The sequence below is a fragment of the Aspergillus brunneoviolaceus genome (genome assembly GCF_003184695.1).
Source record: "Aspergillus brunneoviolaceus CBS 621.78 unplaced genomic scaffold BO95scaffold_19, whole genome shotgun sequence".
NCBI lineage: Eukaryota > Fungi > Ascomycota > Eurotiomycetes > Eurotiales > Aspergillaceae > Aspergillus > Aspergillus brunneoviolaceus.
The window spans coordinates 418,588-444,920 of NW_020290749.1; the positions used below are offsets into that span (position 1 = coordinate 418,588).

Below are 26,333 nucleotides of genomic sequence, written 5' to 3' on the forward strand. Positions count from 1 at the left end.
ACTTGGGGGTCCAAACTTTATGTACGAAATTCTTTGCACGGAGAAAATGAAATCGACGTGTGAAGATTGCAGCCTTCGCCTTCTTGTAGTCTGTTAGTATTCGATGTATTTGGTGGCTGCTTACTGACTCTGCTTATCGGCCCAATCGGACACTGTCAACATGCATATTGCGAGGTCAATGTGCCTGAGTATCCCTGTCCCATCCCCCAATCAACCGCCGTGAGCATGTCGTCATTATCTGCCAGGCAGCAGCAGCGCAGCAAGTCTGTGGTTTGCTGCAGACATGATATCGGGAGAAATCGGCTGTTGGGTGTTCATTTGCGCTCCCAGCGGTCACCCTTACAGAATCGATTAGCACGTTCCATTCTGCCATTTCAAGCCCAGCTCCTCCCGTTGAGCCAGAGGACCCCTGATATTTAGGGCCAAGACATAGATGTCTCTGCCGATGTCGATCACAGGAATGTTCCGACGAAACCCCGAGTACCGAAGGAAGGCTTGGCAGGTGGAGCTGCGAAACCGATCCAATGCAATCCACCCAATTCCCCCGAATGCCCAACTTTATATAAACCATTCCACCGTGCCAGAGGAACGTTGAACCTTAACAAATTGACCAACTGGAACCTTTCCACTCATCTTCATCCGACCGTGTCCGGGACCCTGCAGGCTGTGTCTTCTTGGCAATCCTACGATCCATGATCCGGCCAAAGGTCGCTCTATGATGAGTGTTTCGACCTCGCTCTCTGGGCCAAGTACCAAGTACATGAGCTTGGCTGCGTCAATGAGGCGAGGTAAAGTACATGACCTCCTGAATCGAGGAGTGCATGCTTTTCGAAGCTGTGTCGTATGAAAAGCTATATAATGGAGCTCGAAGGCGGCTGCACCTGAGCTATCACTCGCACCACCCAGCAAACACTCACGTTCCTCAACCCCCTGTCACTCAAGCACCATGCTTCCCAAAACCATCATCACCATTCTTACCACCCTCACTGCGGCGCAGGCCTCGCCACTTGCCAAGCGGGCCGTTGTCCCCCACGACAGCATCACCCCGTTCGCTGAGACGGTCCCCAACGATGCCGTCGGCAACGCCTTCAAGAAATTTGAGCCCTACCTTCACATCGCCCACGGCTGCCAATCCTACCCAGCTGTCGCCGCCAACGGCGATACCAGGTCAGGCCACCCGCTCCCTCCCGTCTCAACCCGTCATCATCCCACTAACAGGCAAACAAAAATAGTGGAGGCCTCCAGGACACCGGAAGCGCGACGGGCGGCTGCCGCGACCAGTCGCGAGGCCAGACCTACGTGCGTGGAGGCTGGTACAACGGCCGCTACGGGATCATGTACGCCTGGTACATGCCGAAGGACATGCCGACCAGCGGGGTCTCGACGGGGGCGCACCGCCACGACTGGGAGAACGTTGTCATCTGGGTGAACAACCCCAGCAACGCCAGCCCGACGCTCCTCGGGGGCGCCGCCTCGGGCCACGGCAAGTATAAGAAGACGACCAGCCCGCCGCGCCAGGGCGACCGCCCCAAGGTCGAGTACTTCACCAGCTTCCCGACCAACCACGAGCTGCAGTTCACGGAGACGCTGGGCCGGGACCTGGCGCTCGTGGCGTGGGATTCGCTGCCGCAGGCCGCCAAAGATGGGTTGGAAGGCGCAGACTTTGGCAAGGCAACGGTGCCGTTCAAGGATGCCACGTTCATGAACAATCTCGCTAAGGCGGCGCTTTAGATTGCTTTCGGAGAGAGACTAGCCCCCTCGTTGACCCTCGATGAGGTCTCTACATCAGTACTATGAGGTGTATTGAAGGATTTAGTCTCACCGCTCTTGAGCTCAGAGAACGGTTGTTGTGACTATGAATCTTTTACTGTGTTTTGGGTTGACAGAATATATCTTTTGGGACTCCGTGTTCGGCATCGTTGACCTTCCATACCATCTAAACAAATATAACACTATTATTGTACTAACCGCTCGGCAGTCTCGGCGCGCATTGAATATTGTTAGCACTTGTCCAGCTCGCCGTGTGCTCGGATTTGATCTTGCTTAACCGTAGCCGACGTAATGGTCAGTGCCGAGCAGCCGAAGCGTCGATTCAGCCCCGGATTTGTAAGCAAAGCAGACTACCTTTCATACCTTTTCTCTCATTTGCTTCATTCTTCACTCTTTCTCATCGGATTGTTTCATCATTCTTTGTTCAATTGAACAAACGATGACCCGGTCAATTCTGATCACAGGGGTTTCGGGTTACATGTAAGCCAGCCCATGGGCCTGTACTGTACACGACGGTGACCAAAATGCTGACTCGCCTTTCACCTGTAGAGGCGGTGCCATCGTGGCCGAAGTCCTCGAAGCCCAGCGAACAACGACCTGTCGGGCTGGCGCATTGCAGGACTCGTGTGATCAGAGGCCCAGGCAGCCAAGATCCGCTCGCTGTCTCCAGTCGAACCGATCGTCGTTTCGGATTTTGTTGAGTTGGACAAGCTTGAGGAAATTGCCCAAGAATTCGATGGTGAGAAAAAGATGCATGCTGCTTTCATTGTTTGGCTTCTTCGATGCTGATCCTCGAGGGTGGGCAGTCATCATTCATGACGGAGCAGGCTGGCACACGGCCTCGGCGAGGGCATTCCTGAGGGGACTCGACATCGGAAAACGCAATCGGGCAGGGCATCGCCATCCCCACTACATTCAGGTATTCTCTAGAACCTTTTTCTCCGCCCCTGTACAGAGAGATGGGCAGACCATCCGAATAACATCCCCCCTCGCCTAGATCTCTGGCACATCCAACTTAAGCGACCGGCCCCACTCGGCGAATTTCATCGAGGATCACATCTTCTCCGACGCGGAGGATGATATCTTCGCCTACGAAAAGGCGCGAGAGGCGCGGGAGGTGTACTACCAGCGCACCACGGATATTGCCGTGGTGGAACTGGGCGAAGAGCTGGGGATCCCTACGCACATTGTGATGGCAACTACCATCTTCGGGCTGTCTAAGGACTTGTTCAACCGCTTCTCCGTGCAGCTGCCCGCTATTATTGCGGACGCGGTGACGACGGGCCAGGTGAAGGTTTTGGGCGATGGCCAGACCGTCTGGACCCACGTGCACATCGACGATCTGGCCCGCTTCTTTGTGGTTCTGCTCCAACACATCGCCGACGAGGACGTTAGCAGGGAGATCCCCTCTGGCCGACGAGGCATCTATTTTTGCGAGTCCGGCCAACACACCCACCGCGAGTTCTCGCAGCGCTTGGTCGATGCGGGGCTGGAGCTGGGGATATTCAAATCGGCGGAGCTTGCCAGTGTCTCGGTGCAGGAGGCTGCCGATGCATGGGCCGGGGGGAATGCAGCTCGGGTCGAGCTGTCATTTGGTGCAAAGTGAGTTTCGCATTGCAGACCCCTTGTGATACCCAGAACCTTTGACTTGTTCTTTCTTCGTTTTCATGGTTTTTGTTTCCTTGGTTCCAGATGCTCTTCCGCTGACTGAGATCCTATGCAGTGCTCGTTGCAAAGCCGTCCTTGCCAGACAGCTTGGCTGGATTCCCAAGCATGAGAAGAAATGGGCGGAAACCTTCCATATCGAACTCCAGGAGTATGTCGAGCGACCTCCCGACCCTAAGACCCTACCTATGGTGATGCAGAAGAAGAAGACCTCCACCTGATCGATGGCGTCTGGTCATTCATCACATGCTACTTAGTTATATGCCCCGGCCGATACTGGGTTTCTTCGAATACCTCTTTTCCCAGCAATCATAAAGCTTCGCGTAAACCGCATCCTCCTTTCTTCAAGTAATCTGTAAATCCGCCACTCCAGCCTTGCCCTGCAACGAACGCATGGGCCTCCTGATCCGTGGTAAGGTAAATAGGATCGGACTATGCACGAATTACACATTATCGGGGAAAGATACCGGCACCGAGCGGTACCAGGTAGATAGACGTTCGCGGCTCTCATTCCGAAATGCCGTCCGCTGCGCGGAACCTGCGCGCATTCGATGGGCTGTTGGGGTAAATGTAAATGTGGAGACGCCAGCTAGCGGAATATGATTTCCGCCAGCCATCAATGATCGGCGTATGACGAAGCCCCACCAATTCTTTTAGGAATGCAATGTGGAAGATTCCTTAGAGGGCATTACTTATAGACCTACTGTGCCATTTCTGTACTAGGTACCCGTTTCTCAACTGGCCCGTAAATCATTCGCGTAGCATGGTCAATATCCTTATTTCATTGTTTGAAGCAAAGCTGCCCTCCAATTTCGCAGTGCCCTGTATTTCTCCTCTCCACTCTAATAACGTCCCCGCAGATATCCGATGACTTGTTAGCCCAACTGCGCATCCCGTTCCTGCGCTGTTATGATTGTATTGTATGCCAGCGTACTGAATAGGATCTCTCGCATGGTAGTGCGTGGATTGTCTGCCAATCGTGATATGTCCTTATGCCATGCTAATCTATTGCGTAGCAAGAATCCGAAACAGCTGTTCGACAGTCCCTCCCTCGCTTCTATAGCCAGCCCGTGGGTGTTCAGAATCAACCTTCTATATGTCGTGTTTTCTGAAAATGCGCTTGAGGGGGATAAATGGAAGCTGTAGTTTGCAGGAATAATCGCCGACAGGAATACGGCGACCTGCTCAGGCCGTTGCTGGGGTTTGATTCGCTTGTCCAGGGCTCCGATTAAGTTGTTTGCTCCTTTGAATGGGCACTAATTCTCCAAGCAATCTTGAGATGCGCATGGTAGGGAACTCGAAGTAGTGGAGAAATGATTCCTAGCGGAGAGGTGACAACAATTAAGGAAGCTCCCCACCGCGGGAAGCCTGCGCGCTGCAATCTCATCGATGTTGCAGAGATTTTGAGGTTGGCCAGCAACATCTGGCTCATCGCTTCGAGTGTGCCAAGATCCTCTTTAGGTGAGTGGAGCTCACGTGCGAGGAACTCGGCTATTGATTCATGTGCAAATTCGACCCTTGACTCCGAGTTGACGGCCGTTACGGGATTTCAGCAACCAACTGCTCCCTTCGCCGACCACTTAGCCCATGATGGTTTTCAGCCGCTCTTCGTACGCTTTAAGCTTCGCCATCAGGTCTATAATGCGGCTTTCATCCCACACAGTCCCGTAATACCTCGTCTTAACCGTCCACCATCAGGATAATAGGAAACAATGCACTGGGTCAAGGATAGTCAAGGATAGCTCTGGCAGCTTCTCCTTCATAGTCAGTCAACTTGCTCAAATCGCCCCTATTCAGCTATCTCCTGCCCCGGAAATGCATGTGTGCTTGGGGTAACACGAAACTCGTACTGCCTGAATACTGGTCTATCCTGATGGAGGTTACCTTTCAGCCATCTTGTCGCACAATTTATCTCAAGCTTTCCTTGCCAGATGAGAGTAAATCTGTATTAGACGGGTAGTATTATGCTATTAGACTTGTGATGTCAATTCTCACCTTGACTCTGCATGAGTGCTTCAATTGCTTCTGCATTCCGATCGGCAAATATGTACAAGGTCCGGCCACAGGAGATATGAGAAGTCCAAAGAAAAAAAGACTCTCTTTCGCTTGCAGCTCAAGCCGATTTCCAAAGTCAGTATCTGAAGTATCATGAACCGTGGATTTGATCGGCTACTACCACTACTGCGAGGTGCGCTCATCTGACAGGATGAAGAACTTTCAAGATCTTCTGCAATCACCAATTAGGGACCCCCATTGGCTCGTGTGGGAACAAGGTATGCCTTTTCTGCGAGTAAAAATGTTTCTCAGACATGGATGACGGCGGGGCTACTACCCATACCACGTAATACCCACAAGTCTGCCAGGACTACGGTACATCAATCGGGTCATGGTTATCATCTTCAACAAAGGTGCTTTGTTCCTCGTTTCCAATCATCTGTTGTTATAATTCTGTGATCAAAGACTATTGTTACACAATAGGATTATATGATTCTTGCTTCTTTGTGCGGCTAGTTGTATTTCTGCATTGTTTCTTAAAAGAATAAGATAACTGGATGAGATACCAAAAGCTGTTGATAGATGATCACCGACTGGAGCTCGGTTCTTCCTTATCAACCCTCTTCTAATCATAAGTCTCTGCCTTTGGCTTTGTTCCTGCAACCTCTAGATATCTTCCAGCCCCTACGACATTTTCGCGGTATAAATACCGCGGTCGACCCCTCAACAAGATCCTGATATCCTGCCTCAACCACACCGCCTTACAGAAGAACTTCACTCAGCCAGGTTCCAGTACTGACATACCGATAGCCACCATGTCTCGCCAAAACGAGACGAAAACCTTTGAGGAAAAGCTTCAAGAGCTCCAGGAGCTCCGAGAGCTCCGGGAGCTCCGGGAAACGCTATCCAGGATCCGCGAATCAAACTCTGACCAAACTCGAGATCAAGAGCAGAGGCAGAATCCCGCTTTACTCGAAATGATTGATAAGTGTGTAAACAACATCGAAGAAGTTGAACAGTGGGTGAAACTGTGGACAAGGATGTTGCAACTCCGCGTTCCAGAATTAGAAGAAAACACAGAGACGGGTAATATCTAGTCTCAGGTGCTTTGAATGCTGCAAAGGCGGCCTGTAAGCGGAGACCAGTGGCAGTCGAGATATGACGATCTTTGTCGGACTTTCGACCTGGAGCCCAGGCATCCTAACGACGGCCCTGGGTCTTGGTGCCTGAGGTTGCAATCCAATGCGGACCTTTCTTGCGTTTAACTGCTATATTCACCAAGTGAATTAACAGCCGTTTGTTTTCATTATGTTGCCTGCGATCCCTCCGCCTTCAAACAAACCATGTAAGTAGATTGTTTTCAAGATAGCTAGATAGAGAGATTTATTACCTAGTTATAGTATTATGATTCTTTCAAGGCTTCGACTGGCAAGCTTGATGATATATCCTACTACGATTCTCAGCCTATCCAAGAATCGAGCAATCAAACAGACTATCAATACAAGTATTATCAAATTGATATATCTATTCAGAACCGATACTTCGCCCAGTAGAACGCCTACAGCTCTATTAATAAACTTTTATCTATTTTTTTTCTATACCGCCAGGGATGAGGTGGTAGCAGCGGATTAGCCTTTTGACGAGCACAAGATCTTCCTCACAATCGACAGGCTCAACAAGCTCGACCCAGCCGACCATCCCAGAATGATTCGGGCGTTAAAGGACTGGGTACAGGCCAGGCCGCACAATGTGAAGATCTGTATCTCCAGCCGCGGCAAGAAGGCGTTTCAAGAGGCTTTCGAGTCATATCCCGGGTACAATATCGATGGAGTCAACTTGGTTGATATGCTTTGATATGCTATGGTATGCCCGTGCAGAGCCCTTACTCCAGGCCTTTCCGCGTATGACCAAGCTAGTGTCCCCAGATGAACCATATAAGCTAGAGTACAACATGGTAAAGAGGGCCGATGGCTCGATGCTATACCTCCTCAAGCTCGTGCGAGGCCTGATCAGGGAGGAAAGTCGTTCCTGTGGAAGTATCGAGGAGATCGTAGACGCTCTTACCAAATGCATGCTCCGGTACCGAGGGAGCTATGACTCAGATATGCTCTGCCCGCCGCGCGATAAGGATTAATATCATCCTTCTGAGGATATATGCTGGTCGAAGGTTGGTTTTTCGCAATTAATTTGGACTTTTAGGTTTAACTTCAAAGTTGGCGCACACCTCTCCTTATAATATCTGGTCTTGTTATCAAAGTACTTACCCAGAGAGCAACTCACCATGTTTCAGCCTCCGCAGTCATAATGCGAGCATCCCTTAATATGGTTTTCAAGACATATTACATTCCTCGGATCTTGGACAGACCAACGAAATACCGTGGTCGTCTGCTTTTTTGTCCTTCAAATGATTTAAATAATGGTTATAGTCTCCCCGTACAACTAGAGCCCACCATTCCCTTTACAGGTTACTCCGACAGCAACCTCTTCCACCCTGATCTGCAGCAGCAGTCTCACTTGCCTCCTTCTTCTTCACATACTCGTACTCATTGTCATTTAGGTATTCTTCTTAGAGGCGGTGCTATATGGTAATGCAGACTAGATAGCAATGGCGGAGGGTCAAGAACGCCATTAATCGAAGTAAGCACTGTTGTACCCGCACATATACCTCGACAACGGCTGATCGACTGACAGCTCAGATCAGATCCACGGGGATATATTTGGACCAGTCGCCCTTTACCTTCATAAAGTCCAAGGGCTCCATGTGCTCGACGGACCCACCGTACGGTCGGCTCACGGCATAACCTAGGAACCGCTGCACCGACGTAGGGTACCTCTCGACCACCTCCCACGGCACCGCGAGGTATTGGTTCTCCTCCTGGCGGCGGTATCCTGCGGTCGCGGTCGCGCTCAAGAGCACGGTGTCTTTGTCGGTGGTGTTTGCCGCGCGCCCGAAGTAGGTAGAGCCCAGCCTGACAGAGAGATCGTCAGTTCTATGAAAGCACGCAGCATGGTGGGTATCAGACTCACCAAAGCAAAGCGTCGCCTTTGCGCAACTCGACGAGATATTCATCCTCGGAGTTGGGGTCCCGCGAGTCCGTCCAGTGATTGGACCCGATGACCACGCGCACCGCACCGTTATCGCGGGTGAGGTCGTGCGCAGCGTACATGATCCCCAACTGGGCTTCGCGCTTGGCTGGGTGGGAAATGTGGTGGCATTCGTCTTGACGACGAAGGCCCCAGGGGAGGCTGTTCGGTTGGGCAGACAAGATTGAGGTCTGCGAGACCTGGGGCTCTGAGATTGACACGGTCCGTTCCTGCTCATAGTATATGATACATGCGTCGGTGAGGATTCGGTTGCTGAGATCGAGGTACAGGGGATTCATCAGGAGCTGGGTCGCGAAGGCCACACTCTTGGCTGCCAGTGCAAAGGTCTGTCCATCAGGGACAGTGCCGACTTCCTCCAAGACGGCGTCGATGGTCTCGCGCGTGGTGGCACCCTCCACAATCACCACGCCGTCGGCCTTGAGGTATTGGTGGATGATGTGCGGGTCTGCAGCGGCGGCCGAGAAATGCTTAACAGCGGCGGGCATGGCGGTGGAAGACCTGGGCAAGTGCTAGAATGGACGCGTTTCGTGTAGATGGTTACTTGGTAGGCGGGGTAAATAAGTAAACAAGGTAGACGAGATCAAGAATTAAGTATTTCCAGCCCCTGCTGATCCTGATTATAAGTGAATGGTTGGCTTATAGGCGTAGGGTCGCCCGAGAGTCGGCATTCGCCACGAACGGCCACATTGAGTGTTGATAGCCGGCAATCATTATTGCGCTAACTCTCGTGCTGAGAGGTGGTAATTTCGTGGGAAACGCATTGGTTTGAGCCACGCGAAGTTGATGACCTGGGAGATGTGCGATATCCTATCGATACCTCAAACGTACCGCGATTGCCGAGGCTATGATGACCATTTTCGGCCTCGCCCCAAGTGTCACGGAATAACCGCAATACGACAAGAATAAATAGTCCAAGGAAGGACAAGGCCCAAGACATCGAGTTACAGCACCAGCCCCTACCTTCTGTATATCCCCCCAACACACAGTATGCCTAACCCCCCTCACCAGGCTGGAAACCCCGAAGTGGTGGAGCTGGATGCCACAGCCCCCATTGAAGCCATTGTCAACATTATCCGGCGAGACGGCGGCATCATCATCAAGAACTTCCTGAGTCCGGAAACCATCGACCAGATCCATGCCGAGGCGCAGCCCTACTGGTCGAAGCTTGGGACCTATGTTGGGAAACTCTTCGATGCCGCGGATCCCCCCCTCAGCGGTTTTTCAGGGAAGTCCCCGACCTTTGCCCACCAAGCGATCAACCACCCCACATTCCGCGAGACTGCCAAAGCGCTACTGAAGGAAGAATCGTGAGAGTTTTGGTCGTCTCTATCTTGTACTTCTTGGACTCACCGTTGTTTTAGAAATGTGTATCGCGATGGGAAAAGGTACCACACGGTCTCCTACCCCGTCTTGGCCGTGTCGGAGGCCTTCAACCGCGGTTCTCCCTCAACCGCCCAGCAGCTCCATCGGGACGACATGGCCCAGCACTTCGAGCATCTGGAAGGGAGCGGAGAGAGCTCCCTCCTCGGTCTGCTGGTTGCGGGGGTGGTAAGCAGAATTCTCTCCTTTCCGGACGAAGCATTTCCCAGCGAAGAAACCCGAACGCGCAGCTCATACAGGCCAATTTCATCTTTCTAGGACACGAACTTCGATAACGGCGCCACTCAGGTCATTGTCGGCTCCCACAAGTGGCCCGAAGCATCCATCTGTGGCCCCGCGGATCGATCCCTCTGCTCGACCTGCGAGATGAAGAAAGGCGACGCGGTGTTCATCATCGGGAGCATCTGGCACGGGGCGGGTGAGAACCGGACAAACCCGCCCGAGCGCCGCATCATCTACTCCTGCCATATGACCCGGGGCTCCCTGCGCGCAGATGAAAATCAATACCTCGGGGTGGACTTGGATGTGGTCAAGACTTACCAGCCGGAGGTCCAGGCCTTACTGGGATACTCGGTTAGCCACCCCAGCTGTGGTCACGTCGGCATGAAGGATCCGATCACGCTGTTGGGAAGCAGGGAAGACCCGTTCGGCTATGGTGACTTCCACGGCCAGGTGGCTGGCGCAGCCTCCTAAGGCAAGATCTTCGTGTGCAGTTATTGGTACTGGTACGTTGAAAGGGAGGGTGTTGCTTAGAATTTGTTCGGTGGAGCTTGACTTCACGACGCTATTAAAGATAGTCGTGCAAAGTAGTATTAGGCTTGCCGAATCTGATGCTCTCGCTGTTTCTTCTCGAGGTGGATATGTCCAATTCTTCTGCAAATCTGTAATCAATACTCATTGTAATACCACCTGCATAGCTATTAGCGTATATCAGAAACTCATTGAAAGGGAACTCCTAAATTATTCGATGATGATGCATTTGCATCATTTGACTGTCATCACTGGAATAGCTTTATAATTCTCCATACTTCTGTGGTATTCTTTCTAAGTTCTATCACTAACTTGACATTTATTGCGTGTGTACCTAAATTCTTGATGTCACGGTATCTGGCAAAATTGTCTGTGAACTAGCCGTCGACCTACAAGGGACTAAGCCAAACATCAAACTTTAAAGCCGCCTGGCGACAGATTGTTCCGTCTTGGGAAACAGGCTTGTCCAGAACTGTCACTCAGATTGCTTTCTTCACAAATGAACAAGTTAACTAGATGGAACTATCATCTCCCGAAAACTCGATGTCCCTTGCAGCATGGCAAACTCCAAATGGCAGGATTACCCAAATCGTTATCCAGAATGCCACCATAGATCTCTTCAACTTGGAAGCCTGGAATCGAAAAATCCCTCCTCTGAAAAAAGGGCGTGTTGAGTGAGTCGACATCCCTAGGCCCATTAGCGGCATTGAATACGCATATGGCAGGACATAACGATACCGGTGATCAAACGAACAAGTTTGGAAGGGCCCTATGCAGAATGCGGGGGAATGCCTGGGTGCCCTGGATACTCCAAGTCATTCACTGGTTGTTGTATGGTTTCGGGTATCATGGGTGATGAAAGCTATCTAAGGTGAGCGGCAATGACGGCCTGTTTGGGTTAAGCCTGCCGATAGCCCTGACTGGGCCTGCCTCGCCACATGAACTATCTCCCACTAGGTTATTCAAACTGTGTATAATTATGGAATGAAAGGGCAGGCAAACATTTTTCCGGTCAAAAAGCTTATGGCTAGGATAACAAGATCATAGAATGTTCGACTCAGGCGTCACGGAAAGGTTGTAAGATCCGTCTCTAATGCCATTACGATTTGAGACGCCCGGCTACCCATAGCATTCGGAGCTGCCATGGAAGCACAGCGTCTGGACATGGGTTAAGATCTGACCTGTGTGCAACGCACATATATTAGGCCTTGAACCAAGGGTAATAGGTTGATAATTCAGTTGAAGCATGTACAGTAACTGACTAGGGTTAGTGGGCGAGTTGTTATTGAGCTATCCCAATGCTACTGCCCGATTTTGTATAGTATCGAGGTGAACCTTCCTATTTTTTAATGGTTGTTGCCAATTCAAATCGTAAGTGTCTAATGCCTTTTAACCAATGAATCTTTCCACTCCTGTGGGGTTTCCAATTAATTCATAAGGTATTTCTCTAGTGCCCGAACTGTTCTTCAAATGTCGGGTATGGGGCCAGTAGTGGGCGTCTGCTCTGAGTCCCAATCCTCACGGTCAACATGGCGTAGTCTCACGAATGTCAGATCCAAGACCAAAGCCGAGATCGAGAGAGCGGCACCAAACCAGAGGGCAGCCCTATAGCCCGCGACTTCAGAGTCTTGGTGCTTCGCGACCTGCACCTCAATAATACCCGCAAACCCGAGTCCCAGGCTGTTGCCGTACAAATTCAACGTGCCGATCAAGCTACCCGCAACCCCCTGCTCGTGTTTCTGGACGCTATTGCTAGCAATGATCTGAGCGGCGACGTAAACAAAATCGGGGCAGAAACTGCCGAGCACGGTCGAGGGGAAAACCTGGGCCCAGTACAGCTGCTGCTCCGGCATGGTCGCTAGAAGCATTGTAGACGCCAAGGAGGCGAGGCACCCCATAGCGAGAATATACTGCGCCTCCAGGTGTGGGATCAGCCAGGCCGCACCCGTCACCGCAATTGACGCGCCGAGGCCGTAGGGAATCCACCCCACTGCGACATGAAGAACCGTCCAATCGCGGATCAGCTGTTCCCACGCCACCATGTACCAAAGTGAGATTCCAACGGACATGTAAATGAACAAAACGACCAGGATCAACGCCTTGAAACTGGGGGCCTGGAAGACGGCCACCGGCATGATCGGCTCCACGGCATACCAGGCCTCCCAGACGAAGAAGAAGACGATCGTAACCACCGAGGACACTAAGATCACAATAGTGCTCGGTGATTCCCACCCAGTGGACGGGGCTTGACTGGATTACGATGATCATCAGTTATAGACAACGGCAGGATTGTGGAGGGGGGCCACCATACTTCCACGCAACATTGAACAGAATGAGCCCACCCAGGCCAAGCACGGCGCCCACGTAGTCCACTTTGCCATCTTTTGCCAATCGCTCCTCGCGCGGGGCGGCAAAGAAAAGACCCCCAAACGCTGCAACGCCCAGACACGCACTAAAGCTGTTTCAGTTCTGGATGTGGGTTGTATAGTATCGGCCTTTTCTTCCGACCATCGCAAACTTACATAATTACGAAAATCCATTTCCAATCGGTAGACTCCAGGATGGCTCCAGTGATCAGTGCCCCGATCAAAGCGCCTATGGGCGGTGACGCTGCAAAGAGGGCCAGGGTGTAGTTCCGGGCTCTGCCCGGTGGGATCATGATGGTAAGCACCGCCACGGCGTTGGGCATGAGAATGCCCCCTCCGATCCCGGTCAGCGCACGCATGGCGATGAACGAAGCATACGTGGTGCAGAATGCGTTGCAAATCGAGAAGATGACGAAAATCGCTCCTCCCAGCAAAAGAAGTCTTTGGTGGCCATAGATCGCTCCCAACCGACCGCTAATCAGAACAAATGCACTTTGAGTAAGTCTGTTACGAAAATTGTCAACTGAGGTTCTCCGGTCTAGCAGCCCCGCTCTCGGCCGTCAGTGTCCTAGAGCATGCGACAAGTTTCCAAGTTCCAAGGTTGCAATTCAATCCTTCCATTTCTGGGGCACCTACCCATATGCGGCAGGCATCCAGTTCGCTTGTGAAGCTCCGACTTTCCGCCCGAGTCGAGCACTGAATTCATAGCCTCCAGCTACGGTGGAGAACATTGAGGTAAACTGGGAGAGGAAGGCGTCGATGTTAGACAGTTTTCAGGATAGACGGAGAAGAAAACTCGCAAGAAGGGTGCAGACCTGGATCAAATTGCACAGTAGAATGAGGCAAGTGACGAGTCCCTGCCTAGCTTTTCCCAGAGGGGCTGAACAGCCGGTGTCTAGAGGCTCCCTCTGTCGAGTTTCCGAGGTCACAACCCGGCTCACAATTGAGAGAACATCATCCCCGTACCCTTCATGGGCCGCCAAGGCTTCAGGGTTCCGCATGTTTCTATAAGGGAGAAGGCGACGGCGAAAGAGTCTGGAGATAGAACAGAATGAAAGGATGGTCCGGGAGATTCAGATTCTGCCCAGATTATCAGGACTCACATGTCCTACAATTGATGCAAAAAAGGCTTGCGATGCGATGCGATGCCGGGAGATGTTCTGCAGTGCAGAGGCCATCGGCTAACACCACCAAATCGGGTTAGACTGACCCTATTCCCATCGACAGTTCACTCGGGATATTCATCCAGGCTTCAGTGTGGAATATGTTATATACGTGAATCCAATTTTCCGCAAAATCCAGAGAAGAAGTTCTTATAGTACGCCTTGAATCTCTAGCTTTTTTTCTCCCTGTCTTAGCTCTTATTTTTCCCTTTTTTTTTTTCTCTTTTTATCGCTACAGAACACTTTTCTTCTTTTTTTTTGTCTTTCTGTTTGTGAGATAGAATTCCGAAAGTTTCCAAAATCATGTCAAATCTTTGAATTTGAATACATTCACTAGCAAGTACGGAGCACGTCAGACGTGCTGTATATCCAATAATGAAGTGGATCGAAGCTAGTCCACCCTTATCTAATCAGGCTCCGCGGAGCTTCTATAAGAGGGCATCTTTACCGATAAGGCGGGGTATCAACTTTCTTCCCCCGCTCAACTGATCACGATAACCTGGCCTGTCAGATCGCTGCAGTGGCACACGAGAGACACCCGTTATGCCTAACAACCATGACGATAATCTGCTTAGAAAGAGATCCAGAACTGGTAGGCTCTCTTCCTGTATGCTGACGGTTCATCCTAACTCCCTCCAATTTGACACATTCGGACTGTTCTAGGATGCTGGACTTGTCGAAAACGACATCAGAAGTGTGACGAGCATAAGCCAACTTGCATGAACTGTCGCCTGCGTGGGGTCGACTGCGGAGGGTATGGCATTATGTTGACCGACTTTACAGCCCGTGGCAATCGGAAAGGGCAGATGGTGTCGAAGATGAAGAGAAACCGACCCGCTGACCACGAAGTGGATGTCATTCCGCGGGCCTCACGACCGAGCGCCACATCAGGATTGGAAAGCATGGAAATTGGTGAAAACTCGAAATCGCCTTTTGAGCTGATAGACGACTCTCTGTTTCTGGACCTCGATTCGCGCTGGGATGAAGATCTGGACTGGATTGTATCTGCTGAACCTGAGGCGCAACGTAATGCCCTCACGCCTCCCACCGTGGCTGAAGTAGCAGGAGACTGCTTTGTAGATACTGCGCACTCAGTGGAGATGTCGACTCTCGACCCTTCGCTCATATTCATGCATGAGTCAACAGCCCTGCCACCCATTCCTCAGGATCCTTTTGACCAGTATCTATTTACCTACTGTGAGTCGCAGTCCCCCCTTCGTGACTCCATCTGCCGAAAGATTTGGTAACCTTTTTCTTCCTTTCTAGATATGGAGACCCTTGCTTTGCGACTGTACCCGGTCAAAAAAGACCAAAATCCCTATCGAACAATATATGGGGCTCTTGCAACGGAGTCAGAACCTCTATTGAAATCGATCATGCTAGCGTCTGCACTCCATCTCACTAAACAAGGACGGTTACCCAGGTTTGCCATCAAGCCCTACCGCATGGCAGTGCAAGAGTCATTCCGCGAGGCCTTGAAAAGCCAAGATGAGGCGTGGAGCCTGGGAGTAACTGTCCTTCTCTCCGTTGTCTTTGATGTATACCGTCTTCTTCCCGTCATGCAGAAAACGCATTAACTCTCCACAGATCATCGGTACCGGATTGGCGACATGGAGCTCGAAGCTTATAGGCTGTCGTCGACTGTTGGAAATCGCTTTCTCGGCTTCAACAAGTACCAAGACGCTCACCGGCCTGCATTGTGTCCTTCTTCAATACAACTGGGCAGTTACGATGGGCAAGACCCTGGTTAGAGGCTTGGTACCGGAGGAAACTCTCAACGAGCTTAAATGCATCGATGAATGTGAGTCTCGCCCTACCAATCTAGTTTATACTTGATACTGCAGATAGACTGACGGCACGCCTTTCGTTCTGGCAATAGTACCATCTCGAGGCAGCTTCACCGAAGGGCTAGAGATGGCCTCCCATCAGCGTCAATGGTGGGACAACTTACCCGACTACCAGATGCATCTCTTCCTGCGCGAGGCGACCGATTATTCCCTCGCTGTGGCTCGGATCAGCGCTACCGGATCAAAGGACGAGATGTTGCGGTTGATGCCCCGGGTCGCGGATTTGGTCAACAGGATCCAGGGATGGCACCCGAATATATCCACGGTTCCTGAAGAATTCGTCAGCTCAATTCAGCACTTCAATTGCATCTGGAAGGTGGGCATGCTGTGTTTTGTGTACAGCGAGATATATGCCCTCGGGCCCAATGACGATCTGATCAAGGACTTGGTGCAGGCTTCCATGGAGCCGCTGGATAAGTTATCTTGGCTCCAGGCTTGTTTGTTCCCTGTGTTCATGATTGCCCTGCATGCTCGGACCGAGCAAGCACACTCAAGGTTTGAGGCGAAGTTGAATGAAATGCACACCGTTTTAGAATTTCAGGGACCGCTTTCCGTGATATCGATTCTGAGAGCCATATGGCAACAGACGAGTGCCACTCACGAGGGTAGAGTGCAATGGAGGGAGGTTATCAGGGAACTAGGAGCGGAGATCAACGTTTTACTTTGATGGGCTGATTATCTCTCATGTTTCCGTGAGTCTTGTCATGGAGAGGATTGCAGCCATTTTATACACTTAGCTCAAAAGCCTCATTGTAGGCCCCAACTGCCTTATTTTTCAGCTTTCCTCGCCCATAACACGCTTTTATAGGAAACATTATCTCGGTGCAAAAACGCTGATCAATCTAAAAGGAGTCCAGAGGCCGACCATAGAGCTCACTCCCTATGCACGTAATGGCCGCCCGAGTAGGAACAGATGAATGAAAATTGTCACTTCACAGGTCAAGTTATCAAAATAAGATCTTCAGTAAGTTGAGCAAATAATCACGTACATGCGCCCGGACCAGCCAAGTCAAGACATCTTCATGTCTATTGGCCTGCGATAGAACTTTTATAGATTGCTTATCAGTGGCAAAGGCCTCATAGTTCAACCTTTCCTTTCTTGTCTCTAATATGCTATCAAGATATCTTATCATCTCTGATAGGGAGCAGGATGCCAATACCGAATGTCGGCCTCCTTTCAGTTCGGTGTAGTGAGCCAGGGAACTAAATAGCACTTTCCTTTTTAAAGGCAGACAGATAAGGTGATGATCCTTTCAAGCGTCAAGCAAATCTGCGAACAGAACTCACCAAGCCCCCGTCGCTATGTCTCTAGAACCTGAAACACAGTCTCCCCATATATTTGGTCTCTGGAGCGCGATCGGTCTAGGGTGGCTGACCCTCAATGTCTTTGGAACTCTGTCATTTATCATCGTCGTAGGGCTACCGGCCGGCGGTGTCCCGGTCATTCTTTACGGATTGTATGTACAATCCCACCTAGCCAGCCGGAGAAAGTTTGGCGCCCTGTCGTTTTTCGCATCTGACCGTCATGTGGACAGCATCGGCTCCAATATCGCGGTGATCTGCATGGTGATGACCTTTGCCCAGTGTGCATCAAGGTTCTCTACTGCAGGTAAGCAGTGCATGGTTACCTTAATATAGATGTACTACACAGCTCCAGATCAGCTCATCTAAGACCAGGCGGCGCCTATCATTACGCATGTTTTCTGATTCCTCTCCAATACCGCCGCCAAATAGCGTATCCTCTTGGCTGGTTGAACTATCTCGGCTGGATCTTCACCCATGCGGGCGCATGCGCGATTGTTGCTACCTTGACACTGGGGCTGGTCAAACTCTGTAACCCCGAAATTGACATATCGCCTCGCTGGAAGCTCTTCGTCGTCTACATCTCCATCAATATCCTATGCTGGCTGTTCAATCTCGTGGCCGTTCGCGGCATTCCAACGTTGGAACTCCTGGGCTGTGAGTCCCACAAGTCATCTGGCTTAGGTAAAGCCCCGGGAAAGTTATTATGACTAACGTGATGTCTACAGGCTATGCGACAGCCTTTGGGTTTGTGGCTTATACCATCGCTCTACTGGTGAAGGCCCCAAAGGCTGATTCGAGATCTGTGTTCGCCCAGGTCAACGATGAGACGGGGTAAGCAAGCACTCCATCGTTTTGCCATGTGCCCCTACTCCAGGACAGGAATTGCTAAAATCCGATTGGCTAAAGCTTCCATTCGCATGGCTTCGCGATTTTACTCGGGCTGGTCAATAGCTTCGGAACCATGATGGGGTTGGATGGACCAGCCCACCTCGCAGAGGAATTGCCCCGGCCGAAAGTCCTGCTCCCTCGGATAATGATGATTGTCGTTCTTTCTCAGTTCCTCGTCGGGCTGGTGTGGATCATTGTCTTGGGATTCTCCATAACCGACGTGTCCGCCATCACAAGCAGCGCCACAGGGTATGCTGGATTCTTCTGTCCTTCCCGATCCACCCCCAAAACTCACTTCATGTACTGTACATCGTTGCTAACGGCGATCACGCAGGGTGCCTGTGCTGGAGATCATCCGATCAGGCACAGGAAGTAATGCCGCCACCATCGTGTTTTGTCTGATTTTGATTATCAACAATGCCGCCTCGGCGTTGGGCAGCGCGGTAACCATGAGCCGACAGGGCTATGCGTTCGCCCGAGACGGTGGCCTTTTTTGGAATGCTCAGTAGGTTCTTTGGGATTCTTGAGGTTAGGAAGGTCACTTGACATTAGACCCCTAACAAATGATACTCTGGGCTAGGCTCGCCAAGCGCTGCTTAAACTCCAATCTGCCATTTTGGTCGATTACCCTGCCGTCCCTGATTTGCGCTCTTATGGGGTTGATGTGCGTATCATTTGAAGACGCCTTTCTGTCGCGCAGTGAGATACCCGATCTGACACAAAGTCCAGTTATCTCCTTTCCAGCTCCGCCTACAACGCTTTCGTCGGCTCTCAAGTTACCTGTATGATAATCAGCTTCGGTATGGCATCGGCTCTGGAAACCCCTAGCGACCTACGAAGGGCGCTAATTGGCAAGTTATGCAGGCTCTCCGGCCCTTATTCTTCTTATCACCAGAGGCCAACTGTTGCCCGAATGTGATCGATGGAATTTTGGGGCCTGGTCCACCCCGATCTATCTCATTTCGGCGCTATACTCGATCCTGGTTGTCGTTGTTTCTGTCGTAAGTCTCATACCCGTTACTATCCCAGAGAACCACGTCCTTGTATAGTAGCCCCGATTTATTGACAATGGGTGTAGCTCCCTCAGTCCCATCCAGTGACCACTTCCAATATGAACTACACGGCTCTGGTGATGGGCTGCTTGGCATTAGCGATGACACTTGCGTGGATGTTTGAAGGGCGCAGATTATTTTCACCTCCGACAAATGACGATGTGTTGGCCGGGATAGTCCCAACATTGAGCGGGATAGAGCCGGACCCTGAGGCAGGTGAAGAAAAGGCATCTTCGTTGACTAAACGACCGGAGTTGGGAAAGGGAGTATTCATTACGCCCATCACACTATAGTACATGCTGCTCTGAAATGAGCTACGAGTACCTTGACAGTCTGCCAGGATTATGATAATAGTGAGCCATATATGTAACTCATCCGCCGTAGGTCAAATTCAGTCCCACGCAATTGACCTGTTGTCCTTGAAAATGAAAATTTTAAAGTCATCTCCTCTGCAACCTCTTCTTCAGCCTCTTGTACTCGTTCAAGGACTTCTGAAAACACAAGTATGCTAATTAGACTAGAGTGATGTATGTATATATTCCTTTGTGATTTTATATAGCTCGTGTATGCCAAATTAAATAAGTGCGGGCAAGTACCTGGAGGAGCAAAAGGCGGCACCAAATCAGGTCTAAAGCGGAAAGGGAAAGTTACCTAGTAACTTAGCCAGTAGTAGTAACAAGTCACTAGGTCCACAGCACTAACTTGAAGGTCAATCTAGTCTAGGCTCCAAGCAAGGGTCTTCCAGGCATCCTTTGTGTGGACCCTTAGCGTCCCGCCACCACCCGATCCCACCAAAATAAAAGGCCACATCGCACCCCTTTTACAAGAAGAGAAAAAGAAAGACACTCCATAATATCTCCAGTCGCTTCCACTGCGACACCCTGAAATCTCAACACCCATCACAAATGGCCACTCTTCCAATCATCTCCAAGGCCATCGTGGTGCTATTCCTGACCTCGTGGACCTTAACCGCTTTATCCTTCACGGCCCTGGACGCGCTCAACTCCGACCAAAGCCTGATCAGCCTGATCGTCCCTACCAGCCTGCTCACCTTTCTCGTCTGCCGTCTGTTCATCGCATCGCAGCCGTCTGATGGTGCCGGAGCTGGATCCCCCACGGTCGCGCAAACCATCACCAGCGCGCACCGCCACTCGCCGCGCAACGCGCTCATCCTGCTCCTGTTCACCCTCTCCTGGCTCTACGAATTGCTCTTCAAGTGCTTCGGCATGTTCATTGTAACGCTCGTTGGCGGCTTCTTTTTCACGGCCATCCACAACGATGCCCTCGTCGCGAAGAACGGGACCGGCGTCAGCGAACTGGAGTCCACGGCGATGGCGGGGATGGCCGATTTCCAGGACAAGACCGGGGTCGACCCCACGCAGATCATCAAGGCGATCCCCCCGCGCGCGCTGCTCTACTGGGTTCTTCTGGTGTGGGTCAACCTGGCGACCTTGGGGCTCTATATCTTGCGGCTGGCTTGGAAGTCGCTGAGGATGGTGCTTGGGGGCCCGATTGCCGCTCCTGCGGTGGCTGATGAGAAGAAGGTAGAATGAGGGAGGCATTTCGGTCGGGAAACGATTCAATGGCTTTCTGTTTTGTTGGCAATCATCACAAGACGCGGTAACAGTTGGTGTACATATGACTGTTTCACCCGGCCGGGGACCAGGTAGGAGAAGTACTAGCCTTCACTTGGATCTACACCATTAAGTCGCCGAGAACACCCACTTTATAGCCCATCATAGACCTCACACCCCACAGACTGAAAGACGGTCGCCTCCTCAATCGTCCTGACTCACTCCGTCAGCGAAAAAGCTTGCCTTCAGGTAATCGATCCCGTAGTACCAATCCCCATCCCCCACGACAAACATACTTGGCAGACTCAGCGGGACGAGCATCAACGCCCCGTCATCATCAGCCCGAACTCTAGCCGATACTACTCGCACGTCTCACACGCACTCCGCATGGCATGGTCGAGGCATTCTTCCTCCAGGCAATCCGCCAGACCCATCACCGCCACAAGGTATGCCGCCTCTTTGGAGCGGATCCGGGTCTTGCCCTGGCAGAGAGACAGCTGGAATCGAGCGCTATAGTTGTATGACCAGCCGCGGAAGGCCAGCTTGCCTCTGAAGTTGTGCGTGTCCCCGGGATTGCGGGAGCCGCTGTTGATGGCATAAAGAACGAAGCCGGTATCGGGCTGGTAGAAATGTATTCCGTCGGCAGAGATATAGACTTGCTCAGGATCCTCGGGGTGTGGTGGTGTCGGAAAACATCGTCTTGGTGATCGGGATGACCTTTTAGCTCTCCGATGCATTTTTCATTGTAGAACATTCGGGTCTCGTCGGTCGAGAGGAGGAATATGCTACTCTTCCAGTGATAGTCACGTTCCAGTATGAACCAATTATCCCGGTAGTGAACGGCGAGGTTTTCTCCAGTAACTATGAATCGAACAAGCTTCCGGCACGCTCATGCTCCAGGAGAGGCTGTTTATATGATCTGGATACCATAGTGAGACGTGCTGCACTTTCCGAAGGATGTACGCAGTTGAGAGTTTGGGTCCGGGGATTAAGGGCCCTTTTGTACGCCATGTGGGTCCCGGGCACCCACTGCGTCTCCCAGCCTCGATTGAAACAGATTAGAGTCCTCCTAAACAATGGGATATGCGCTCAATCCAAGAAAACATAGGATCCAAGCGAGGAATTGAGGGCCTTGTCTCAGCCAAGCCACCCCAACAACATCATCACCCTTCCAGCACGGACACACCTTCGAGCAATTCCAAGTATATACTTCGGATCTGCTCGCAAACACCCCAGATCCTCCGTCGGTTAGCCAACCCAAAGTCATAGTCGTCATTCTCAGCCGTGTATCGACTTCTACGATCAATGTTGAGCAACAGCTCTGAAGCCCGAGATTCCACCTCCTGAGATTGGAAAACGTCACAGTCCGCAAGTTCCCACAGCCACGGCACCTCGCATTCTAACTTCCGCCTCCAGACTCTGGCAGGCAAGGGGGTCGCATGCATCGCTGCAGAAGCAGCCTTCAGAGAAAGGATCGAACCAGCTGGCAGGGCTCTGAAGATCTCATGGCGAAGCTCAATTGGCAATCGACTGAAGACTTCATGTTGCTGAGGGCCTGCCTTCGCCGCCGTCTTCTTACTCATTCCGCGATACTTTGTGATCCGGCCGATGTGAGCATCCAACTCGGGTATCTTGACCGGATTCACCACCAGGACCTCCACAAACCTTAGCCGATAGTCTCTGACGCACGATCCTACACAGGGCTGGCTGTGACTCCAACTTACCTCTTCGCCCTTGTTGGGTTCCCAGTATTGTCCTTCTGGCGGATTTGGCGCTCCGTAGTCCACATTCAGCCTGACGTAGCCCCAATCATGCAGAGCTTCGAACGCATTGAAGAGCACTTGGCGTTGGAGCTGCCGGGACACTTTCCAAACGCATCGCAGAAGGATATCCTCGTAGCAGATGAAATGGAAAGGGAAGTCATGCGGTGCCTCCTCGTCGTTATAATCCTGGTATCTATTGGTGGGTTTTAGAGCAGGCCTGGGTAAGTCAACGCGGTAACCCTACGCAACTAGGTTTATCTCCTCTTGAGGCTCCAGATCGGGGCGCTCCATGACAAGGTTGGGGTCTGAGGAGAGCATGAATTAGCTGGAGCCAGCTTGGTCGCCAGGGGGCGAGGGGGGCGGGGGCGGCGGGGGGGCTACCATTTCCGATGGCAACATCTATACACCCCTGATCTGGAAGGTTAGCCGGTAATGGATTGATTCTCGAATGGGTATTGTAGACTTACCATGCCAGAGTAACAACCGAGACCAGTTAGATATGATCTAGCATCGGTAAGAATACATGTCGTTTTGGTGGTGGTGAGGGGAAGGCAATGGGAGCGCACCTATCGGTTGCGGGTGAGTCCGCATTGATCCCCAGGGCACGGACTTCATCGAGCCATTTCAAGCTGGAGTGTTTGAGGATCTCGTAGCGGTAGTGATTTTGCTCGGTTCCTTTCGGGTCGATATCCACCCGGCTGGAAAAAGGAGCCCCGCAAATCGCACAGTAGATATCCCACTCTCCCATTCTTGCTGCTTGAGCGCGGTATGATTTTATTTTGGTTTCGCTGACGAGGGGGCTCATATGTAAAAAGGGACAAAAACGACATAAAAGGGGAAGAATAGGCGGATAGATTTATACATGATTCATACTTTGACTCTATGCGTCCACAACATTCCAGGCAGAAACTGCTGGCTGCCTGGAACAAATCGGTAATCGGGTTTGTTTGACACGTTTGCAAGTGACATGCGATATGTGGGATCCGACGCGACAGGGCTGGCTCAACGACCTTGGCGAGCACATACAACACGAACTGCAGCAAATGCACATCTTGCACGCCTTCGTCTGATGTCATTTGGGCCCAAGTATCAGTCAAAAAGAAATCATGAAGAGAAGAAATATACAAGTTTGATGTGAGGTGCATTTTGATTGGTTCACAGGAACAGAGAAGAAGACATAAAAAATGAAACATGTGCTCCCACGCGGATTCGAACCGCGGACCTCATGATTACTAGTCATGCGCTCTACCAACTGAGCCATAGGAGCCTCTTTGTTGAAGTAAGCTTTGCGCAGCGTAATATATACGTCATTTGCTTTAGCAATATCACTTGACCTTTAACACCACTCGCTGGTTTAAAAGTGCATCGGCAGTATGACATGACTTCCTTGGATTAAATTATGTGTCTCGTAGTTCAACTACTAGTAAGACTAGTTAAATGAAGGCTTGGAAATACCGTCTTTTTTTTCTGTGCTTGTGGTTTCGAAGGGGCGGTGGGGTAATCTATATATTTTTCAGGTTACGGTCAAGTTTGCGTCTTGTGCACCGGGCCGACACACCCAACCAATTCTCACCGAGCTCGATTATGAGGTAATCCGAACCATCTACAAGCACCCACAACACAGGAGGTACTCATGAATCCTGTATCTGTAATATAGTTGGAGGGGATTGTATTCACTGAAAAACCTTTGCCAAAGGGGTCAACCGATCGAATCTGCACCAGCAAGTGAATGCTGATACCAGGGCACCAAATACGAGTATGAGATAATTCACAAAGGGCCTTCGAGACATGGCTGGATACTACAGCAATAGTTCACTTTATGCGCCTGGATTTGTGTTCTTCTTACGGGGTAGGGGCTCTCGTCGTGGCTTCACCGAATTCTGGCTTGTCCTGTATGGTCAATGCCAAGGTTTCTGCTATTCATTCTACAGTACCTCACATACAAACTCTAAACCATGTCAGCATCTTCCCAAGTCTCTAATCGACTGATTACCAAGTAGGAGGAACGAGTGGCAGATCCGTTCAACAACTGAACAAGAATCGACATGCGGATATAACCCTCAACGTTACGGGTCACAGGTGAAAAAGGTGCTGCCTTGCAGTAACTTACTACACTGTCATATATCGAGCAACAGAGAACCCATCTCGACGGATAGTCATTGCCGAAGGATCGAGTTACCATCGTGGTTTTTGATTGATGCCTGGCAATCTAGACCCACTGGGGAAGGGTCTCCGGAGAATTGTGGAGATGGTGGAGTCGGGTCCATCTTATCTTCTTGGCGAGTGAGTTGGCTCCGCTCGTCAGGCAACCATCTTTCATCTGCTAGAAAACTCGATTCTTACCACTTTCGGAAACGACGTAAACTCCTTCGTCCTAGGTGATCTCTACACAGTAGCTTAGTGCTGATGCAGAAACCAACATGGGTAGATCATTGGCGAACATCCGAGCAACAAGATGGAGATCTTTTGGGGGCTTAGACGTTAGACATGAGACTTGACCAACCAACGCCAATCCTGTGCAGTACATCTTTTGCCAGAGGTCATGATGCTTTAGCATATTATATAACATAACTTAGGCGTCGGTGTATCTTGCATCTTATATAAAGCCCTGCTCCCCCTCCCCCCTAATCTAACTACCATCAACTCAAGCCTCAACAGCAGAACAAGTACCCAGCAAACCTCTCAAACAATCTCAACGCAGACACAATGCCTTGCAACGTCATCAACAACCCGAGTTTTGAGACCGGCGCTCTCGATGGATGGTACGCCTCCACCGGTAACGTCGCCAACATCGTGCAGGGCACTATCGCGCACGCCGGAAACTACTACCTGTAACAATCCCTCTCTCCCACCCCTGAAGTTCGTTCTATTCAATTCTAACACTTCATAACCCCCAGCGATGTCACTGGCACAGCCAAGGTACCCCAAGTCTCCGTCGCACAGGACCTGTACTGGCTCGATGACGAGAACGAGCACGACCTAACCCTTTGGGTCCGCGTGGCCGATCCCATCCCCAGCACGGGTCACTGCGAAGTGAGCGCTTATCTCGGCGAGGACCCCGAGGCGGGTGCGATCACCTCCGACTTGATCTGGCACGCCGGCGAGTGGATCCAACTGACTGGATCCATCCAGCCCCCGGCGCGGGATTTGACCCTGCACTTCGTCGGCTCCTGCATTGACGCTGGGAAGGAGGTCCCCGCGCATATCCTGTTTGATGATGTGGTCCTGAGTGACTGTTAGATGTGGCTGTGGATTGACAAGTAGAGTGCCACGGAATGTTGAACAAGATCGGATCTTCCGCGTTGAGAATATACTGTATATAGGCCTGCCTGTCGATCATTCACCAGTCATATCTAGGTACACACCCAACCGGCTCTTCTGAAGTTGAACGTGCATTATGGTTACTGGACAGGATTGTACAGAACTGTTGGAAGAGAGGAAGCACCAATAGTGCCACTGCGGATAAAGACCGTGTGGTGCTCAACCCTAATCATCCCATCTATTGGCGCCCAATGTGCATGTTGTTCGAGTGTTGAGTATATAGTGACGCAGAAAGGCTCCTCTCCTTTCTTCCACACATCGTTTTCTTATAGGCTTCCTTAGAAATAAACTTTTTGTTCCAGAAACCAGAGCGACCGCATGCCTTCTGGATTATAGATGGAGGAGGCCCTGTAAGCACAGCCAACGGCGAAACAAACGCCGTTTGTGAT

General features: G+C 51.1%; 12 protein-coding genes and 1 non-coding gene across 13 annotated transcripts; 8 read left to right on the forward strand and 5 right to left on the reverse strand.

Annotated features, from left to right (window-relative positions):
• Positions 1-903: 903 nt before the first annotated feature.
• BO95DRAFT_480716 (NPP1 family protein) lies at positions 904-1,934 on the forward strand. Its single transcript, XM_025590152.1, has 2 exons — positions 904-1,167; positions 1,233-1,934. Exons 1-2 carry the CDS (start codon positions 947-949, stop codon positions 1,729-1,731), a joined length of 720 nt encoding a protein of 239 aa, XP_025444305.1. The 5' UTR covers positions 904-946; the 3' UTR covers positions 1,732-1,934.
• Positions 1,935-2,200: 266 nt separating this feature from the next.
• On the forward strand, positions 2,201-3,717 carry BO95DRAFT_512922 (NAD-dependent epimerase/dehydratase family protein). The gene is made up of 6 exons (XM_025591564.1): positions 2,201-2,250; positions 2,320-2,369; positions 2,441-2,509; positions 2,577-2,689; positions 2,768-3,372; positions 3,494-3,717. Exons 1-6 carry the CDS (start codon positions 2,210-2,212, stop codon positions 3,654-3,656), a joined length of 1,041 nt encoding a protein of 346 aa, XP_025444306.1. The 5' UTR covers positions 2,201-2,209; the 3' UTR covers positions 3,657-3,717.
• Positions 3,718-6,245: 2,528 nt separating this feature from the next.
• BO95DRAFT_461852 (uncharacterized protein) lies at positions 6,246-7,564 on the forward strand (the record flags this gene model as incomplete). Its single annotated transcript, XM_025588860.1, has 3 exons — positions 6,246-6,448; positions 7,101-7,269; positions 7,322-7,564. The coding sequence occupies 3 exons, from the start codon at positions 6,246-6,248 to the stop codon at positions 7,562-7,564; spliced, it is 615 nt and encodes a 204-aa protein (XP_025444307.1).
• A 558-nt stretch (positions 7,565-8,122) lies between these two features.
• Positions 8,123-9,020, reverse strand: BO95DRAFT_358290 (uncharacterized protein; the record flags this gene model as incomplete). The annotated part of the gene is made up of 2 exons (XM_025582396.1): positions 8,123-8,399; positions 8,458-9,020. 2 exons carry the CDS (start codon positions 9,018-9,020, stop codon positions 8,123-8,125), a joined length of 840 nt encoding a protein of 279 aa, XP_025444308.1.
• A 502-nt stretch (positions 9,021-9,522) lies between these two features.
• On the forward strand, positions 9,523-10,608 carry BO95DRAFT_430132 (phytanoyl-CoA dioxygenase family protein; the record flags this gene model as incomplete). Its single annotated transcript, XM_025584936.1, has 3 exons — positions 9,523-9,842; positions 9,897-10,083; positions 10,174-10,608. 3 exons carry the CDS (start codon positions 9,523-9,525, stop codon positions 10,606-10,608), a joined length of 942 nt encoding a protein of 313 aa, XP_025444309.1.
• A 1,523-nt stretch (positions 10,609-12,131) lies between these two features.
• Positions 12,132-14,032, reverse strand: BO95DRAFT_492010 (MFS general substrate transporter; the record flags this gene model as incomplete). Its single annotated transcript, XM_025590679.1, has 6 exons — positions 12,132-12,915; positions 12,977-13,117; positions 13,188-13,535; positions 13,668-13,771; positions 13,847-13,939; positions 13,973-14,032. 6 exons carry the CDS (start codon positions 14,030-14,032, stop codon positions 12,132-12,134), a joined length of 1,530 nt encoding a protein of 509 aa, XP_025444310.1.
• Positions 14,033-14,686: 654 nt separating this feature from the next.
• On the forward strand, positions 14,687-16,841 carry BO95DRAFT_441038 (Zn(II)2Cys6 transcription factor). The gene is made up of 5 exons (XM_025586096.1): positions 14,687-14,786; positions 14,858-15,391; positions 15,461-15,732; positions 15,782-15,995; positions 16,074-16,841. The coding sequence occupies exons 1-5, from the start codon at positions 14,738-14,740 to the stop codon at positions 16,706-16,708; spliced, it is 1,704 nt and encodes a 567-aa protein (XP_025444311.1). The 5' UTR covers positions 14,687-14,737; the 3' UTR covers positions 16,709-16,841.
• A 502-nt stretch (positions 16,842-17,343) lies between these two features.
• BO95DRAFT_358449 (amino acid transporter) lies at positions 17,344-19,579 on the forward strand (the record flags this gene model as incomplete). Its single annotated transcript, XM_025582408.1, has 10 exons — positions 17,344-17,498; positions 17,577-17,650; positions 17,719-18,000; positions 18,072-18,177; positions 18,253-18,483; positions 18,569-18,739; positions 18,815-18,898; positions 18,964-19,034; positions 19,099-19,235; positions 19,313-19,579. The coding sequence occupies 10 exons, from the start codon at positions 17,344-17,346 to the stop codon at positions 19,577-19,579; spliced, it is 1,578 nt and encodes a 525-aa protein (XP_025444312.1).
• Positions 19,580-20,126: 547 nt separating this feature from the next.
• Positions 20,127-21,042, forward strand: BO95DRAFT_441039 (uncharacterized protein). Its single transcript, XM_025586097.1, has one exon. It carries the CDS (start codon positions 20,192-20,194, stop codon positions 20,837-20,839), a length of 648 nt encoding a protein of 215 aa, XP_025444313.1. The 5' UTR covers positions 20,127-20,191; the 3' UTR covers positions 20,840-21,042.
• Positions 21,043-21,064: 22 nt separating this feature from the next.
• On the reverse strand, positions 21,065-21,597 carry BO95DRAFT_461859 (uncharacterized protein; the record flags this gene model as incomplete). The annotated part of the gene is made up of 2 exons (XM_025588861.1): positions 21,065-21,155; positions 21,230-21,597. The coding sequence occupies 2 exons, from the start codon at positions 21,595-21,597 to the stop codon at positions 21,065-21,067; spliced, it is 459 nt and encodes a 152-aa protein (XP_025444314.1).
• Positions 21,598-22,023: 426 nt separating this feature from the next.
• Positions 22,024-23,412, reverse strand: BO95DRAFT_409740 (uncharacterized protein; the record flags this gene model as incomplete). Its single annotated transcript, XM_025584150.1, has 3 exons — positions 23,190-23,412; positions 22,585-22,840; positions 22,024-22,515 (listed from the first exon to the last, which is right to left on the reverse strand). The coding sequence occupies exons 1-3, from the start codon at positions 23,369-23,371 to the stop codon at positions 22,024-22,026; spliced, it is 930 nt and encodes a 309-aa protein (XP_025444315.1). The 5' UTR covers positions 23,372-23,412.
• Positions 23,413-23,817: 405 nt separating this feature from the next.
• On the reverse strand, positions 23,818-23,890 carry BO95DRAFT_t95. The gene has a single exon. It is a non-coding gene; the product is annotated as a tRNA-Thr (tRNA).
• A 1,122-nt stretch (positions 23,891-25,012) lies between these two features.
• Positions 25,013-26,244, forward strand: BO95DRAFT_480721 (uncharacterized protein). Its single transcript, XM_025590153.1, has 2 exons — positions 25,013-25,454; positions 25,521-26,244. The coding sequence occupies exons 1-2, from the start codon at positions 25,330-25,332 to the stop codon at positions 25,861-25,863; spliced, it is 468 nt and encodes a 155-aa protein (XP_025444316.1). The 5' UTR covers positions 25,013-25,329; the 3' UTR covers positions 25,864-26,244.
• Positions 26,245-26,333: the final 89 nt, after the last annotated feature.

Bases quoted from the DNA above. Each gene is read 5' to 3' on its own strand.
- BO95DRAFT_512922 (XM_025591564.1), top strand. From the start codon at position 2,210: ATGACCCGGTCAATTCTGATCACAGGGGTTTCGGGTTACAT. The intron at 2,370-2,440 runs GTCGGGCTGGCG...CGCTGTCTCCAG, and splicing joins AGCCCAGCGAACAACGACCT to TCGAACCGATCGTCGTTTCG. The intron at 3,373-3,493 runs GTGAGTTTCGCA...GATCCTATGCAG, and splicing joins GAGCTGTCATTTGGTGCAAA to TGCTCGTTGCAAAGCCGTCC.
- BO95DRAFT_441039 (XM_025586097.1), top strand. From the start codon at position 20,192: ATGGCCACTCTTCCAATCATCTCCAAGGCCATCGTGGTGCTATTCCTG.
- BO95DRAFT_480716 (XM_025590152.1), top strand. From the start codon at position 947: ATGCTTCCCAAAACCATCATCACCATTCTTACCACCCTCACTGCGGCG. The intron at 1,168-1,232 runs GTCAGGCCACCC...AAACAAAAATAG, and splicing joins GCCGCCAACGGCGATACCAG to TGGAGGCCTCCAGGACACCG.
- BO95DRAFT_480721 (XM_025590153.1), top strand. From the start codon at position 25,330: ATGCCTTGCAACGTCATCAACAACCCGAGTTTTGAGACCGGCGCTCTC. The intron at 25,455-25,520 runs GTAACAATCCCT...CATAACCCCCAG, and splicing joins CACGCCGGAAACTACTACCT to CGATGTCACTGGCACAGCCA.
- BO95DRAFT_441038 (XM_025586096.1), top strand. From the start codon at position 14,738: ATGCCTAACAACCATGACGATAATCTGCTTAGAAAGAGATCCAGAACT. The intron at 15,733-15,781 runs GTATACCGTCTT...AACTCTCCACAG, and splicing joins TTCTCTCCGTTGTCTTTGAT to ATCATCGGTACCGGATTGGC. The intron at 15,996-16,073 runs GTGAGTCTCGCC...TTCTGGCAATAG, and splicing joins GCTTAAATGCATCGATGAAT to TACCATCTCGAGGCAGCTTC.